Source organism: Microchirus variegatus (genome assembly GCF_963457635.1).
Source record: "Microchirus variegatus genome assembly, chromosome: 19".
Taxonomy (NCBI): domain Eukaryota; kingdom Metazoa; phylum Chordata; class Actinopteri; order Pleuronectiformes; family Soleidae; genus Microchirus; species Microchirus variegatus.
In genome coordinates this window covers 17,009,364-17,025,615 of record NC_139820.1, presented here as the reverse complement: position 1 = coordinate 17,025,615, position 16,252 = coordinate 17,009,364, and the positions used below count along the sequence as shown (strand labels likewise).

General features: G+C 38.2%; 1 protein-coding gene across 3 annotated transcripts in view; it reads right to left on the bottom strand.

The window, feature by feature from the left end:
• LOC310940874 (mitogen-activated protein kinase kinase kinase kinase 4) overlaps positions 1-16,252 on the bottom strand; it is a gene marked incomplete at its 3' end in the record, with an annotated part of 64,527 nt that overhangs the window by 32,930 nt on the left and 15,345 nt on the right. For all 3 annotated transcript variants that reach the window (XM_083905910.1, XM_083905912.1, XM_083905911.1), the window contains exons 3-10: positions 13,583-13,639; positions 10,655-10,780; positions 10,329-10,439; positions 7,412-7,502; positions 7,104-7,234; positions 5,106-5,160; positions 4,913-4,991; positions 3,282-3,454 (exon numbers count right to left, since the gene is read on the bottom strand). In XM_083905910.1, coding sequence (XP_083762036.1) covers positions 3,282-3,454; positions 4,913-4,991; positions 5,106-5,160; positions 7,104-7,234; positions 7,412-7,502; positions 10,329-10,439; positions 10,655-10,780; positions 13,583-13,639 — 823 coding nt within the window. The remainder of the gene's footprint in view (positions 1-3,281; positions 3,455-4,912; positions 4,992-5,105; positions 5,161-7,103; positions 7,235-7,411; positions 7,503-10,328; positions 10,440-10,654; positions 10,781-13,582; positions 13,640-16,252) is intronic.

Sequence of the window (16,252 nt, the reverse complement as noted above, 5' to 3'; positions counted from 1 at the left end):
AAATGTAATGTTTTTTTAGGCGAGAGAAAAAAATCCTTCAGTTATGCTGTGTTCCATGTACATTTACTCTGACACAGTGGCATCTACAGTGAAACTTACACCTCTGGTGGAATCTCAAAAGTGTTAGCTTTGATACCAAGATAATCCACATAGAGCTTGTAACTGCAAAGATTTACTCTATTTAGTTTCATATGTCATTTTCGAGCAGGGACTCCAAAAAGAGGGTCAGGGAAGAAGTGGTTCAAATGGCTTTAAAACACATTAAAGTCCCTCTAAATTTAATTTAGGGAAGCATGAATGCAGATAGGATACATACTTTTTAATAAATAACAAATAATAGAAACAATTCTAATTAAAAGGTAAAACACAAGACTGTTAAAATAGATCACTATAAATCATATAGTCTTGGAAAGACTAGAAAGATGCAGGATCCCGCTTTGTGGCTCTTCAGTATAAAGTACTTTAAGATTTTATGTTGGCAAGTTGGTAAAGATTAATGATTTATCCCATTAATGACTATCCCGACAATGGAGAAACATACTTATAGTGACTACATTTGTATCACAAAGCATGCTAATTAAACTATCACACTTATCTTTTAGTCTGATCCAAAGATAAAATAGACATTCAACAGCATTTAAATATCTAAAAAAAACACGATAGTTTTTTGCTTGAGAGTGCCCCTAGTGCCGGAAATTGCATGCCGTGTGATTAATCAATTTATCGATTACCTGATTGACTTTGACCGTGGCTCTTCCTCTGTATCAGAGTGTTTTTTATTTTTTTTATTTTTGTTCATATGTGAACATGTAACCAGCTGCATAACACTTGTGGAATGTGCCCCACTTCACTATGGTGTCCATGTTAATACCAGCTGCATGTGAGAGCAGCAGGATGTCGGCTGTAAAATGATGCATTCAATGTTTGTCAGAAATTATGTGCGGTTTCAGGGTGGTTCTCTGGGTGAAAACATCTGATGTGTAAGAAGCAGTAAGTGTGGGTACTTTTCTCTGGCCTTTTGAACCAGCCACTGTTTGATTAAAAATTCCTCCATGCCCGCCGTCTCCTTTCAAAGTCATCTACCGCCACTAGCAATTTTGTCATTATCAAAGCCACACAAGAGAATAATGAGGGCAAACTTGGTGCAATAAGAAAGCAAATCTTTAGTTCAACACATGTGGGACAGAGTTGTTATACTGTAGCATGATTTCAGAGCAGCAATGCTGAATCATCTCAATCCTCAACCAACCTCATACAATAAAAAAGAAAAGTGTCTCTGCTTTCCACATGCATCTCCTACTGTGGGAGCCATAACACATGTACTGAAGTGTTGAATTCAAACAGCTGAAAATAATATCATTGCACAACTGTGTTATTTACTATTTCAATTGTTGTATTAATATTACTCAGATCATTTTCAACAACCCTATGTTTTAATTCACATCTTGATCTTTCTGATTTGCAGTTTGACTCTTGGCTATACATAACATTTGCCCAGCATGTGGTCTGGAAGCAGTTCAGGCTCAAATCTCAACGTTCACTCGGCACGCTGAAAGGGTTAGGGGTTAACCCCAACCCAAAATGTTCCCATAAGGTCAAAATGTCCTCACAAATATAGGTTTGTAAGTTGTTTTGGAACTCACCCAGATATAAATACACACACATTTGCTCAGCATTCGTAGTGAGGACACTCACTGTTTTCCTGAGCCCCTTACACTAACCTTAACCATCATAACTACATGTCTAAACCAAACCTAACCCTTACCTCAACCTAATCTCAATACTGACCCTAAAACCAAGTCTAACCTTCAGAAAGCCATTTTAAGGAATGACAAAATGTTAGGACCAGACAAAATGTCCTTACTCCCTATGGTTTATAAGTTTTTGGTCCTTACAAAAACACGCATACAACAAAACACATTATACACAAACAAACAAATCTGTTCTTGAACACATCATATGCATACTCTCTCACCCATACATACAATACATGCAGCATGCATAGTCTACTAGTCATTAGTGTGTTTTTATAAGTTAACAGAAGATTAGAACCAGATGGCCATTCTGTTTCCTCTTTCCTTCCCCTCAACCCTTCTCTGCACACTCTCTCTCCCCCTCTTGCTCTCTCACTCTCTCTGTCTGCCTGTTATCACTCTCTCTTCTGTCTTTCAGTTTAAAAAAAACGAGGATGACGATACCTAAAAGACAAAACAAAGCTTTCCGCACATAGTTCTAACATCTACACGAGAGAATGAAAGATCATAAATATCACTGTTTCTCACTGTTCGCCTGTACATATCGGCATCACACATTCAGCACACACCACTCATCCACAGCTGGGTGAATCTTTACAACAGGATGAGGATAAATCATTCTCAAACTGCACGCCCCTCTGACTTTTCTCGCTCCCTCTCCATATTCCTAATTTGCCTGGTTTCTTTATCTTTTCTCTCTCGTTTATTTATGTCTGCTCGGCAGAGTGAACATGAGCACAGAAAAGAAGGAAAAGAAGAGGGATGGTCAGGGAAGAGCAGCCTGTTGGCCCACACCTTCCCCCCTCACTCTTGTTCAAGTTGTCTCACCGTATTACTGTCCCACGCCCTCACTTTCTCTCCAAATTCACTGTGGTTAAATAACAGTTAAAACTTTAAATGTATTAAATTAAATTTAAAAAAAAAAAACTTTATTGGCAACCAGTGTTTCATTAATGTATTTTTAGAAATGTTATTTTACGCACATACTGCATGGTTTGATTCAGTGCAATAACAGTGGCCAGGTTTAAGACTTTAAGACTTGTTAAAACATAAAGATAAAGCGGAGTAATTTATGAAGCTGTATCTGAAATGCAGTTGTGACAGTCTGAGCAAAACAGCTGAACCCACCTCAACAATGGAACTGAGCCATCTATCCACTGAAGTGGCCAATTTGTAAAACTATATTTGATTAAATCCATTGACCTCATCTGAATTTAACCTCTGAAAAATAGAATTCTAACAACATGGAGCAGAGATGAATAGCTCAATCTGAAAAAAAAGAGCAGACTTTGGCGTATTAAAGAAGATCTTTTCGTTTCCTCTGTCTGTTTCTTATTGGTGTGCATGTAACATTTTGAGCTTGTGTGTATACATCTATATAATATATAATGCTTTCTTTGAAATTTTTCAAAGGTTTAAATGCAGTTGCTGCAGTGAAATCAGGAAAAGAAACCTTTTCATCGTTAGTGCATTTGTCCATTAAGTGAACCTTTGACTGGAGTATTTAATGCTTTAATCTCTTCTGACCTTTCTCTCTCTTCTTCCTGGTTCTGTCCAGGTGATCTTTGAGCATGATGCGAACTTGTCTCTCATTAGCCAGGTCTCGGATGAAGGCGTGTCTCAGCAGGGCCTCAGTGGTGGGTCGATGCAGGTGGCTCTTGACAAGACAGTTATCAACAAATGACAGGAAGCGTTTTGACCTGAGAAAAAATAAACAATGGAGAAAGAGGGCACTAAATGTATATATATATAAAAAAACCTAAAAATTAATTATTTAAACATACATATTTTATTAAACATTATATTAAACATTTTATAAAACAAGTATTTGGGTTCCCATTTGCATGGAGGAAGAAGAACTAAAAATCAATGCATACCCCAGACCTTTGTAGCTATTAAAATCTGTCCTTCAAAATTAATATGAATAAAAACTGAAAATGAATACAGAATAGAAGGAAAGAGTTCAACTACGAGTTCATTCAATACATCTTTATTTATATATAGTATGAAAGAAAGGAAAGAAAAGCAAAATGAAATAGAGGGCTAAATAATGATTAGGGATTTAAACATGATTAAAATGGGGACACTAGATAAAGCTCAAGAGAACTGACAACAATTGCTTTACTTACAATAACTCTCAGTAATAGAAAGTCTATATTTAAGAACCAGCTACAGAAAAGTCACTGCAACTTTCTTTATTTTTCATAATTTAAATGTCAGTCCTGCTGGCCATGGAGGATTCCAGTCTGTGAAGTGACATCCAATAAAATATTGCAGGTGATGCTTTGCTGGAAGAGTTTTGTTGTTCTACCTTCCAAATAAAATTATCCAAAAAAAAAGAAAGTCCAGCTGGATTCCAACTGAAGTCATGGAATGTACTTGGACAGATCACACGAGTCATTGAAATCTACTTCTATTCTTCCACTATTATTCTTCTTAGCATCTTGAGAGGCAATCGCCTCTTCATTTAGTATTTGTTTGAGCTCTTTTCTTGTGCTCATTTCCACAAAATGATTAGTGTTTTACCCAGTTATTGTCGGTACTATACAGACATAGTGGTAGTTCATTAGACTCTACCACAATGTCATTCCAGGTCATTCCAGACCCAGGATTAAAGGGAATATGCCTGTCGGAAAAGATGAGTTTTGAGGCAGGATTCAGAGGAAGTGTTAATTAATTGAAATGTTTTATGTCCTGTCGCATCCTTGCATCAGGTCAGAAACACTCACATTCCAATGCACGGTTACATAAAGAGCATTTGCATGGTGCAACTTTGTACTGGTTGTGTGGCTCCTTCTGTCCTAACCACTACTGCGACTGTGAGTCAGCTGTTTCAGTGCTTCACAACCACAATCCAGATAAGTGAGGAAACTATTTTGATCACAAGTTTTGTTATTATTATTATTTATTTAAAAAAAAAATGTAATCATCTTGTTCATGCAGTCAGCCTCAGGTGAAAAACATTTGCAAGTTTGGATATGGACACGACTTAGACATTTGTTTTGGTTTGCTGGGAGAAGAAAGTGTTGGTGTTGGAAAACGCTTGGCTGATTGTCTGAGGTATAAAACCCACAAAGACCACTTTCAACTCCTGTTTTCAGAGGAGAAAACCTAAACACTGCCCTCTACATCCTGTTGTGTGTGTGTGTGTGACTTACCATTTCTTTGATTTAAGTTTGGGTGGAGGGTTTCTTGGAATTAGAAACAGTGCTCTCATTGGATGCATGTCACACAGAGCTGTGGGGAGAGGCAAAGTGTCAAAGAGGGACAGACTCACATCAACATTACTTCACACTGGAGATTGGAATATTGATAAAGATTGTATTAAATACGTGTGTATTTGTCACTTACGAGGGGCTCCTTCAGCCATCTCTAATGCAGTGATGCCTAAAGACCAGAGGTCACTCTGAAAATGACAGACAGGGGAAATGGTTAAAAAAGCTCATCCTGAGCTTTTATAATTTCCTGTAAACTTTGGATGTCCTGTTTTAATTTAAACAGTAAATGAGTTCGAATAAAGTGTGAGAATAGATCCAGGCAAAACAAAAACTAGTTCCAAGACTTTGAGCTAAATCCTGGCATTTTACAAAAGATAAGATGATCCTTTGCTCGTCCCCAGACGAGAATATTTGCATGAATCGGTGGATTCAAAATCTGCTGTGTAATTACTTCCAGAAATGGAAATAATTTGATGAATTTCATTGAAACATGTTTATGGGAACTATGATATACTGTATAATATACAGTATATCATAGTTCAGTATATAATCAGTTTGGATTAATTCCAAATTCATTGAATTCCATTTCATTCCAAAGGTCATATTATGAAAATGCCTGCTCGAAAGATGTTTTTCTCAGTAATGAATGTGTTAGAAATAAAGATAAAGATAGAAATAAAATAAAAAAAGGTAATGAAATTGTTTTATCATTAAATGATACTAACATGGTTACTAACAATCCTCCACAGACAACTTTTGTCTGGACAAAAATAATTTATGGGAGATGTACTTTAGATGGATGTAAAGGCAAATTGTGAGCTTTACTTCTCTCATGAGTAAATGTATCTGTAAGTAGCTAAAGTCTCTCCTCCAGTGACAATGGCAGCTGAAGTTACACCTAAATCAGCTGCCTGTCGCCCTGCCTCATTAAAGTGACTGAAAGAAAACAGCTGCAGTGAATCAAACACGTAAGTTCATAAAGCCTGGTCTGAATTAGCGCAGAGCATGGTTTGCATGTAGCCTCGACTAACCACGAGGAGTTGGATTCGGATAAATCAATCTACAAAGATCTACAAAGAAGGCATTTAATCATGTGTTCCACTCACTCATCTCAAATGCATCAGATGAAAGAGATAATCTTCCCATTTTTTCACTTAAAGTCCATTTTCTTCTGATTACATGCCCCGTTACAAAGATAGTGTGACATGTGTCTCCTCTGCAATGTGGTTGGTTATTGTTTCTATTAATATATAACCATAAACATTCAGCATTCATCTTTGAATGTCATATACAATCAAGTGGCAACTGATTGTCACATCACCCATGAGAATCTGAACTGAATTTACAAATGGAAGCTCAGTGGCATCAGCAATCAGGCACCTGTTGCATAATACCCACTGTCAATCTGGTGTCCATTGATATGTGCCTTGATTTATTGTTTATTTTCCTCAAAAGTGGAGCGTAATTTACAAAACTGAAATCATGTTCGACTAAAGACCTGAAACTAGTGATTGAGATCATCACTCCTTAGGAAAATGTGCCGAGTAGGCTCATTTTACCAGATTTTCACTCAACTTGAGTTCTATTTGCAACCAGTAGAGTCGCTCCCTTGTGGTCATTCAATATATTCTTCATGCTAACGGCTAATGATTTACTGTTAGTTGATAAATTGTCATTAAGACATCTTTTTAATCAATTAGCCAACATCATTTCTCTGGGCCTCGCATACCATGCAGTCATGTCTTTTACCAAAAGAGGGTGCACAGCAACCAAAGCTTCACCAAATTTAGCAGGCGAAGAAGTCAGAACGCATGGAAACAAATGTGAATCTAAACGAGATGAAGACGTTCCTTAGCTGCACTTTTGTGTGTCTAAACGCTAAACGTATCTGTTTATCACACTGATCTCTGCATCATCAGACAGATATTCTCTGTAGCAACTATTCTCCCTGAAATGATGAAACTGATCGTTGATTAACTTATTCAAGTAATGATTAAGGAAAATTCTAAAAAAATGTGCATCTCTGCATACAAGCTGCATAAAGATTTAAAATGTAAAAGTTTTTGTCTGATTGCCACATCTTAAAAGGGTCACTAGAAATGTCACAAAAAAGATCTGTGTGATCAAATACCCTGTAGTCATATGTGGCATCAGGGTTCTCGTCACAAGCGATGACCTCAGGAGCCATCCAGTAAGGAGTACCAATGAAGGTGTTCCTTCGTCCAATGGTTTTGTCCAGCTGAGCCGACACTCCAAAATCAACTGAAACGTAAAAACAAAATAAGCAGCAAAATCTCATGCCTGAAAAGAAACTTGCTTTGTTATGTGCTTTTATGGTTGTGTAATTAATTCATGTATGACAGCAATTGTTCTGCAGTTTTCGCAGGAGGAATGCGCATGAGTCTGTGAAACCACAATGCATGTGCAGATGTGTCATACCCAGTTTGACTTCAGCATTCTCAGTGAGCAAAACATTTTGCCCCTTAATGTCTCTGTGAATCACATGATGGGAGTGAAGATGGGAAAGACCCTGGAAGAAAAACATAGACACATAAACACTCACATACACGTCAGATGACTATCAACATAAATCAGGTCACAAACATTGGCTTCAGTGTCTATTTTGAAAGAAAGCTGAATAAAGTGTGAGGTTATTTCCAGCTTGCTCTGCTGCTTTTCCCTTGCAAGGCAAGGGAATTTTTCTTATAATTTTTCTTAAGTTGGCAGAGTGACCTAGTAGCAGTGGAACCGTTTGAATATGTGTCTGTGTAGGTCAACGCGTGTTTGCACTCTTGCTTCTTCAAAGGAGCTTAAATAAACAAAGGATGTGAGAATGACTTCATCAAGCTATGCCGAGCGTCTGTGCGAGTTTGTGAGTATGCTGAAACAATGGGGAGACGGCATGGCCGACAGCAGCAGAGAAAACACTGGCGTCATTCCAGGGCCCTTTGTTTCACAGGTTTTTCACTACCCAAAAAATAATCTCAGTTCCATTTTGGCACTGATAATGTCAGCATCAAGGACAAAATAATTTGGAGCCTTTCACATATACTGTATGTGTGTGTGCAGGTCTTTTAGCAGAGCCACAAACACAAACACAACAGAAAGCAGCACAAACATCCTGGAGCCTTTCTCAGGACCTTGTGATCTCCTATAATGACAACCATAACATCTTACAGACATGTGTTTTAAACTGGCCTTTTAAGTATATGAATGAAAAAATAAATAAATTATTCCCTCCTGGTCCCAGTGGGGAAACATGATGATCCCTGAACATTAAAACGGATATTCTTCTCTTAGATGTTTGGATGGTGATTCTTATGGTGCGTTCACACTCAACACGGAGCATATTTTTTTGTGAGTAATGGGAGTAAACACAACTGCCGACTACTTGCCTGGGGCTCCTGTTAAAGATAATCAACAATGCAACCAACAGATTGAATCAAGTGAGACACATATTTATAGAACTTACAAAGTAGTCTCGACTTTTTACAAAGCCTTGTCTTCAGTAGGGCTGGATATCACTGCTGATTTCCTGAATTGATTTGATTCCCGATTCCATTTTCGAATTTTCGATTTGGTCTGACTTAATTCAGTCATATTTCAGTTTCTATGCTTGGTTGGATGGATTTTCATAGAATCAATGATTGCTCTAAGCTGGTGCATCATTAAAAATGTTGTTTGTTGCTGTTTAAATATAAAATTGATCCCAAAGTCATTAGATGAATTAACTTTTTATTTAATATGATCACAGAGTAAGTCAACAGTACGGTCGACAGTCGTAGTTGACAATTCAAACTTTGAAATAAATAAAAGTTCAAAATATCCAGCCTAAAAACACCATCAGGCATTTTGTCCAGCAGTGGGTGCTATGACCATAGCTTGGCCTACACCTATCATCAGATGACTACAACAGTGATGTTATGTTGTTTTGAGGTGACAGTTGAGAACAAAAACCACATAAAAAAAGTCCAAAAAGTGGTGTGTGGAAGTATTTCTGGTTCTACAACTAATCTGCTGACAACTCTTAGATTAGATATCAGCTTCACTGGAGTCAACAACCTGTAGTCGCACAAGACTACTGTGGTCACACAAGACTATCAAAAGATAATCCAGTCGACGAAGCTATTTTTAAACATTGTTAAAACAATGTTTTGAGAATGAGTAGCAGTGCATCAACCGTTCAAGAGGGGGGAGCTGCGCTTCTGAGAGTGGGTGTGCTGATAATGTCACGTCCAGGTACTGGCCAATCACAAGACAGTTGGGAAGCCTCTACGCTGGCTGGCCAATCACAACACACTCTGTCTTCTGGGTGTGAGATTTCAGTCTGCAATATCGCGGCTGAGCACAGCGTCAGAAAAGAGAGATTTCTATCGGCTCATTTACAGCAACTAGGAGGTTTTTGACCATAAACACAAGTTAATGTATGTAAGTAGACCTCCATAGCATATGTGCAACAGGACCACTCTATGTGAGCTTTAAATACAAATCAATATAAATGTATTTTTAAAACCCAGCCCCACGCCATAGCATAGTTATGAGGGGTATGAACATGCAGCAACTGTCCTCCATTTGTGATCAGACAATCTCAGCAACATCATGTCAGTCATATTTTTGGAGTTCTATTATTTAAACTCAAGTGAACAACACAATATTTGCATCTTCATTTTTTTAACCAGGTCACAGATATTTAGTCTATCTCCAGCTCCAGTTACTGGTTTGAATGTTGGGGCTGACTGGTGTACAACAGCAGCACCAATATGACATCACTAACACAATAAAGCAACAGGAATTTGTTTTGTGTGTGCACAGAGCGGCATTTATTTTCTGCACAGACAATATTAGATATGAAGTAGAAGCACTTCCAGGGTTTGCATTTATGAAACTTTCTCAGCTCAATTACCACCATAACAAACCATCATAAAAGAAGATACATATTCTTGTTGAAATGAAAGTCGGAGGTATAAACCATTGAACATTAGTAAAAAACTCAAACTGAATTGTAAACATTGTACAGTATTTATAGCAAACTGCAAATATATTCAGCAGCATTGTTCATTTGAGATCTGGGTCTGTTTGTTATTAATGTGGCAAATAGACTGCGAGGACAAGACGAAACAAAGCCCCAATAATATAAGAGTTCATTTTTTTCAAGTTGCGGAATATGCCACTCAGTCCATATCTGGGTCACTGTTCTTTACCAGATATGAAAATCATTTTTTTATACACAAATACTGGCCAATTATTTGAGTTTTGAAATCCCAGGATTCATTTGTCAACCATAGACATCCAGTGTGGGTGAGGCTCTGGTATGAGTGTACCATACATGCTGTGTTATGTGTTATTTTCAGCTTACCCTGAGCACCTCTCTGCAGATATAAGCTATCCAGTCCTCCTTCAGACAGTTTCCCTTAGTCTTCTTCACCAAGTCGGTTACTGAGCCGGCTCCACAGTACTCCATCACCAACTAGATGGACACGTGGAGAGATGTCACGCCATCAGGTATTGTGCCTGCCAAAATAACTAATGATATTTCTGTCTTCTGAACCAGAATAATGTTACCATTTCACACTGAACAAACCTCCAGTGGTATCAGTTGTTTGGGAAAATGAGTACTTTCTGACATTTCACTTAAAATAAGTGAGAAAAGAAACTTAGAAAAGTTAGGAGTCGTTGACAAACCCAGAGTTGGTGGTCCTGTCCAGCAGGACTTTTCCTAATAAAAGCTCCATAATACGTGGCAATGTTTCTGTGGTGAGAGTAGCTCTTTAACATGTTGATCTCCAGCTTTATCTCCTCTTCTTCCTCCTAAACACAACGACAGATAGAACGTTTGTTCTTATTCACATGATTAAAAACACCACTTTTCAGTAGGATTATTCTGCATTAAGGCAAACTGTGAAGTGGAAGTGCGTATTAGAAGAGAGACAGCTTAAATAAAAATGCATCATTAACTTTCAACACACAGAATATGCACTTTCTTTACATTTCTCGCTATTTCTATTATGAAGCTGATCTTATCAAAGCTGAAAGAAGGAAGCAAGAAGAAAAGCTAAGGTTTTTTACAGTCCACACTTCACAAACACGTACTCCTCCAGACAGAGAGCATCTCCAATCAAACTGTGGTGTAACCCCATATGACTTTTCACCCAAGTATTGGACCTTAATACTTCTCCCAGTTCTCTACCAAGTTTGGTCAGTCAGTGAGTCAGACGCACGGACAGATCAGATAGAACGGGTCGAGGAAACAAGATTGCGGCCCTATTTTTTTTTCTCACTATAAATCCCAGAAATGACATGTGACTTCTCCAATTCACTGAGCCTCTAAATCTACACTGGGCTAGAGGAGAAAGAGGAGAGGTGGAGAAGAGGAGGTAAGCTGGGACAAAGAGTGGAGTGGAGCTGGGGGAGCTGGATGTGGCTCTGAATCAGAAAAGAGGAAACAACAGAGAGCTCTTCTCAGTCACTGACCTCCTTTAAATCTCCACAGGACAGGAGGGGAGAAAATGACATGACAGAATTTGAACTTTCACCTCCATCTGAAACACATAGTCTCCTGCCTGAAACTGCAGTCTGTGTGTGTATGTGTGTGTTTGCGTCTGTGTGGGAGAGAAGTTTTTCCTGCTGAATAGTTTGTCTGCAATAAATAGAGGAGACTCGTCAACAGCAAATGTGGTCTATTTGTGTAATAATAAGATTTGTGGCAGTCTATTTTATTCTCTACAGATAATCTATTTAATTCAAGTTTGGTAACTAGCAGTTATTTATTTTTTTGCTCCCGTTTGCCCATATTTCACCCAGTGTTAGGTGTTTTATGGCAGCTGGCATCTATGATGTTGCATTACTGCCTTCTTCTCTTTCCTCCCCTGTTCTGCTGGCACTGCATTTGTTCACCACAGAAAACATTTAATAAAAACTCCACACCTCAGCCGTTTACTGAGATGTACATCAGTGAGACCACAGGGCAGAACTCTCTCACAGTCAAAATCACCTCCCACACCAAGTCTATGAGGTCTAATCTGGATTCCACATAACCACAAGTCCAACCCCACCACTGACACGCTGAATACAGTTTCAGAGGTAGAGGTTTCCGGGGTCTAAAGACAGCAGGAGTGACAGAAGAGGACACAGGGGATAGGAAGTTGGGGACAGATGATCTGATGTGGTGACCCCTAAAAGTAGAATTTGTTCTTTTCCCTCCTCTCCTCCCTATTACTTATTCTTCTGATTTATCTGCTTATGTCTTTATTTATTTCTTTGTTTCATTAAAGTTGACTTTAAACCTGTTTCTTCTCTTCTATCATACAAACTGATGAAACACCACTCAATATCAGATGTTAGGTCAAGATGGGCAATGCTAACCACTAGCACCCCTAAAAGATAACACAAAATGTCAGGAGAAGGATCCAGTACAACGCCTTCACCGACGTTATTCAACAAGAGAAAGACATACGCAAGCCAGATGTAGCGTCGGCTGATCCAAAGGGGTGTCCACGGTGAACCGCGACAAACCTCCTGTCCCCGTTCGTTGCAGCCCTCTGAGGGCTCACAGCTCCGACAGATTGTCACAAGGCTTCTAGCAACGAAGCGGCAATGAACTCTTTTAATTAAGCTAGAATTCACTGATGTGCGTCTACCTAAAGGCAAGAAGATGAAAAGGAACAGATCCTCTGATGTCACCGGAAGATATAGGCTTGCCGGAATCATCAGGGGTTAAGGGTGACTTTGTTGGTATAAACATTCGACCTGCCCATGCGCGAGATGGAGACATTAAGTGCTAAAGCACGGCCTCTGGCGGTCAGTAAGGATGAAATAGAACAACATTTAGATATATTTGCAAAATTTGTATGCATTGCAACACACTTTGAGATATAAAACATATTATTGCATTACACATTTAATTCAACTTTCAAACTTCAAATTTTAACTGACATTATCGCAATACCTAAGAATATCTATATTTACAGTAAAAACGGGACAGCCCAGAGCCAAGCGGAAAGGGATCTTGGCTTGTGAGGGGTTGCGGGTTCGAGTTCCTGCCATGTCACAGTTAATAAACTCTAAATTGATCCCAGCCACAAGGTGGCCACATCCAGTGTATTCATTGTGCCGGTCCCAAGCCTGGATAAATGGGAGGGTTGCATCAGGGAAGGCATGTGGCTTAGAAATATCAAATATGTGGATCATCCGCAGTGGCAACCACAATAAAAAAAATAGAGCAGATCAATTTGTGCCATCATATTTACCTGAATACCTGATACCTGATAATATTTCTCTCATGAAACATAAAATAACTAGATAGAACAGTCCACTGCCTTTTTAACCTAATTGTGAAGCTTTCATGAAAATATTTCTAATTCCGAACCCCAACTCTAACCAAGGAGATAGACTTAATTACACATAGAAATACTGTACATCAGTGTAATATCATGTGTGAGTCATGAAAGATGTATGTCATGCATTTTTTATACCACTCGACCATTGCTGATCATGATGAGACACAAGGGACTTGACATTTCACTGTAATATTCATCAAAGGAAACCAACAGAACAGAGAAGCTGAAAGTAGAGGTGAAGGTACAGTATGTGTGAAATGTGTTCGTTTTTTACCTCTGTGACTTCCATGACTTTGATAGCTGCCAGCTGGCCTGTCTTGACATGACGACCCTGGTGGGACACATGAGGAACAGGCTTAAGATCACAGTAGATACAGAAGAATGAACATCCCACCTTAAACAATAACTTCCCTCAACGTGGACAGTTTTAGATAGCACACCACAAAATGAAACCATGGCCAGGTGCATTCAGTAGCACTTTTAACAACAGAGTCAGTGGGATGATCCTACGTTTGACAAGAATATCAATCATAGGCATTTAAATGACAGCGAAAAATTAAACAGAGCGTCTATGAGTTAGGGATGAATTTTCTATTATAGATTTGATTATAGAAAGTTCATTAGTTAAGCAATAAACATGTAGTTAGTTGATTGTGTATGTTTTTGCAGAACTGACTAAATGTAATAGTTTACTTAATGGATCTTAAAATTGGTCCTCTCAGCCCAACGTATGCAAATAATGCATCTCGAATGCTGCTCCGCTCAGCATTTGAATAGTCAACAAATAATCCAATTGAATATAGATGGAGAACACAGGTTTTGCAGATAGACATTAGGGAAGATCAGTCCAAGAAATGTTAGACGCTGCAGTACGACAAAAAATTGAGGTGCACTCATTTTTGGTCTGATGTGAATAGAGGCAGAATACAGATGGGGTCAGGAAGTTAGTTTGGCCTAGGACCAATTTTCATCTAAGCAAATGCATATCAGGACAAAAAAATGTGTCTTTATCTTCTATCCAATATGGTACACAAATGACTAATTCAGTAAAAGAATATCTTTGTTTTTTGTTTTTTTTAACCCTAGAATACTATCGCTCAAATTCAAAACACCATCACTAACGCCGGGTGATTTTTACTTACCTGTCATCAAAATATATCAAAACATGACAATACATGACAAATTTGAGTATTGTTCTTTTATTTTAAACTGTGTCATGTCTAACAAAATGAAAGAAAAGCATCAAGAGGGGACCATAAAAAAATGCTCCAAAATTACTGGGAAATTAGGAATTTTGGAACAAAAACAATTAAATAATAATAAAAATAATGAAGATGAAAACTTGGTTTTCATGAAAATCACATACATTTATTTGCTTGGGTGAAAACCACCTGACAATGGTGTTCTAGAGTTAAAAAAAATGTGTTACTTCTTGTCTTAAAACATCTTCAGTCAGAGAAAAAAAACAGATTTGTGAGCTGCCTCAAGCTAACAAAAGCTGTCTGGTAATAGTGTCAACATTGTCTTTAATCACTAACTTGTTACAAAAGACTTTCACGATGCAAATGTGTGTGAGATGCTGGGAATAAAATGTAAAAAATGCTCTTAACAAACTATATTTTCGTCTTTCCATACTGTTAATAATGTGCATCATTTCAGTTTTGAGAATTACTGCTTCTTCTTTGAGCCTAACATATGCTAATTGATATTTTACAGGCATTTACTCTGTAAACTTGGCTATCCATTTCAAACCAAACATATGTCACTAAATTGTCAATTCTGGCAACAAAATCTCTTTCATAGTTCATATGTTTTCGAACTTGCAACACAAACTGTGCACTGATGTATAGTAGGCAATCAACCCAACAATCCTGATCTAACATGTACAAAAAATAATACAACTTTGGAATTAATACCTGGATTGTGAGATTATTTTTTTCAATACTTGTGGACTCAGCTATGTCTACACACTTTCATTTTCTCATCAGAGGCACAGACAGAAAGAACAAGACAAGACGTGAGATGAGAAGAGGTAGCAAACCCGCACACTGAGGCTGATCTCTACAGTGCAGTCAGGTGCGAAGAGGAAAATTGAAAACCTTGTCATGAGCCAGAAAATTGACAAGATACGAGGGGAGCTGGTCCATAGACCTTTAAACTGTGCGTGCGTGTGTGTGTGTGCTTGTGCGTGTGTGTGTGTGTGAGAGAGAGAGCGAGAGGGAGGGTATGACAAATCAAGCTACACTTCATGAATCAATATTCAGTCCAAGACAGAAAGTTGCAGATAAAACAAAAGAGGAGCTTTAGAATAGTACTTTAATTACGAAACAAATGCTTTTCAGATTATTGCTCTTCAGAGAAATATTGCTCAGAACACGTATTTCTCCATAATACCGTCAGCCCTGTATAATGTGATAGCACTGTGTTGAAACCTGTGTCTAAATCAACTATTTCCTCATCTGCAGTCTTCTCCAGTTTCAAAGACCTAAACTCAGCAATGTTATTTTTCTAACTGCAAGTAAATCAATCACTTCCAGTATCCAGTGAAATATATCATGCTTTATAAAAAAACCAAAATGACTTGTCGTCTCCACCTCATCACGAGGGTCTGCAAATGTCGCTGTGTGACGTCAGGTCAGCATGGGTTACATGTGTAGAATAATGTCTGGATGCATTCCAAATGTGTTTATGCATTAATAGTGTGAAAAGTGTGCAATTGTCCAGGTCAGCAATCACGAAATGACCATAAATGAAGGAAATCTCAGTGGAATAGCGGATAGTAAATACTTTATGTTTCATCCACATTAAAGCAAAGGGGAACTTTGCTAAATCTGTAAAAATGTCCTAACAGTTCCATAGCAGAAGAGACGGTGACCCCTTTGCAGCAATGTATGGGCTTTTTATGTCTTCTTTTTGAGAGAAAAAAATGTTTTTCTCCTTTTTT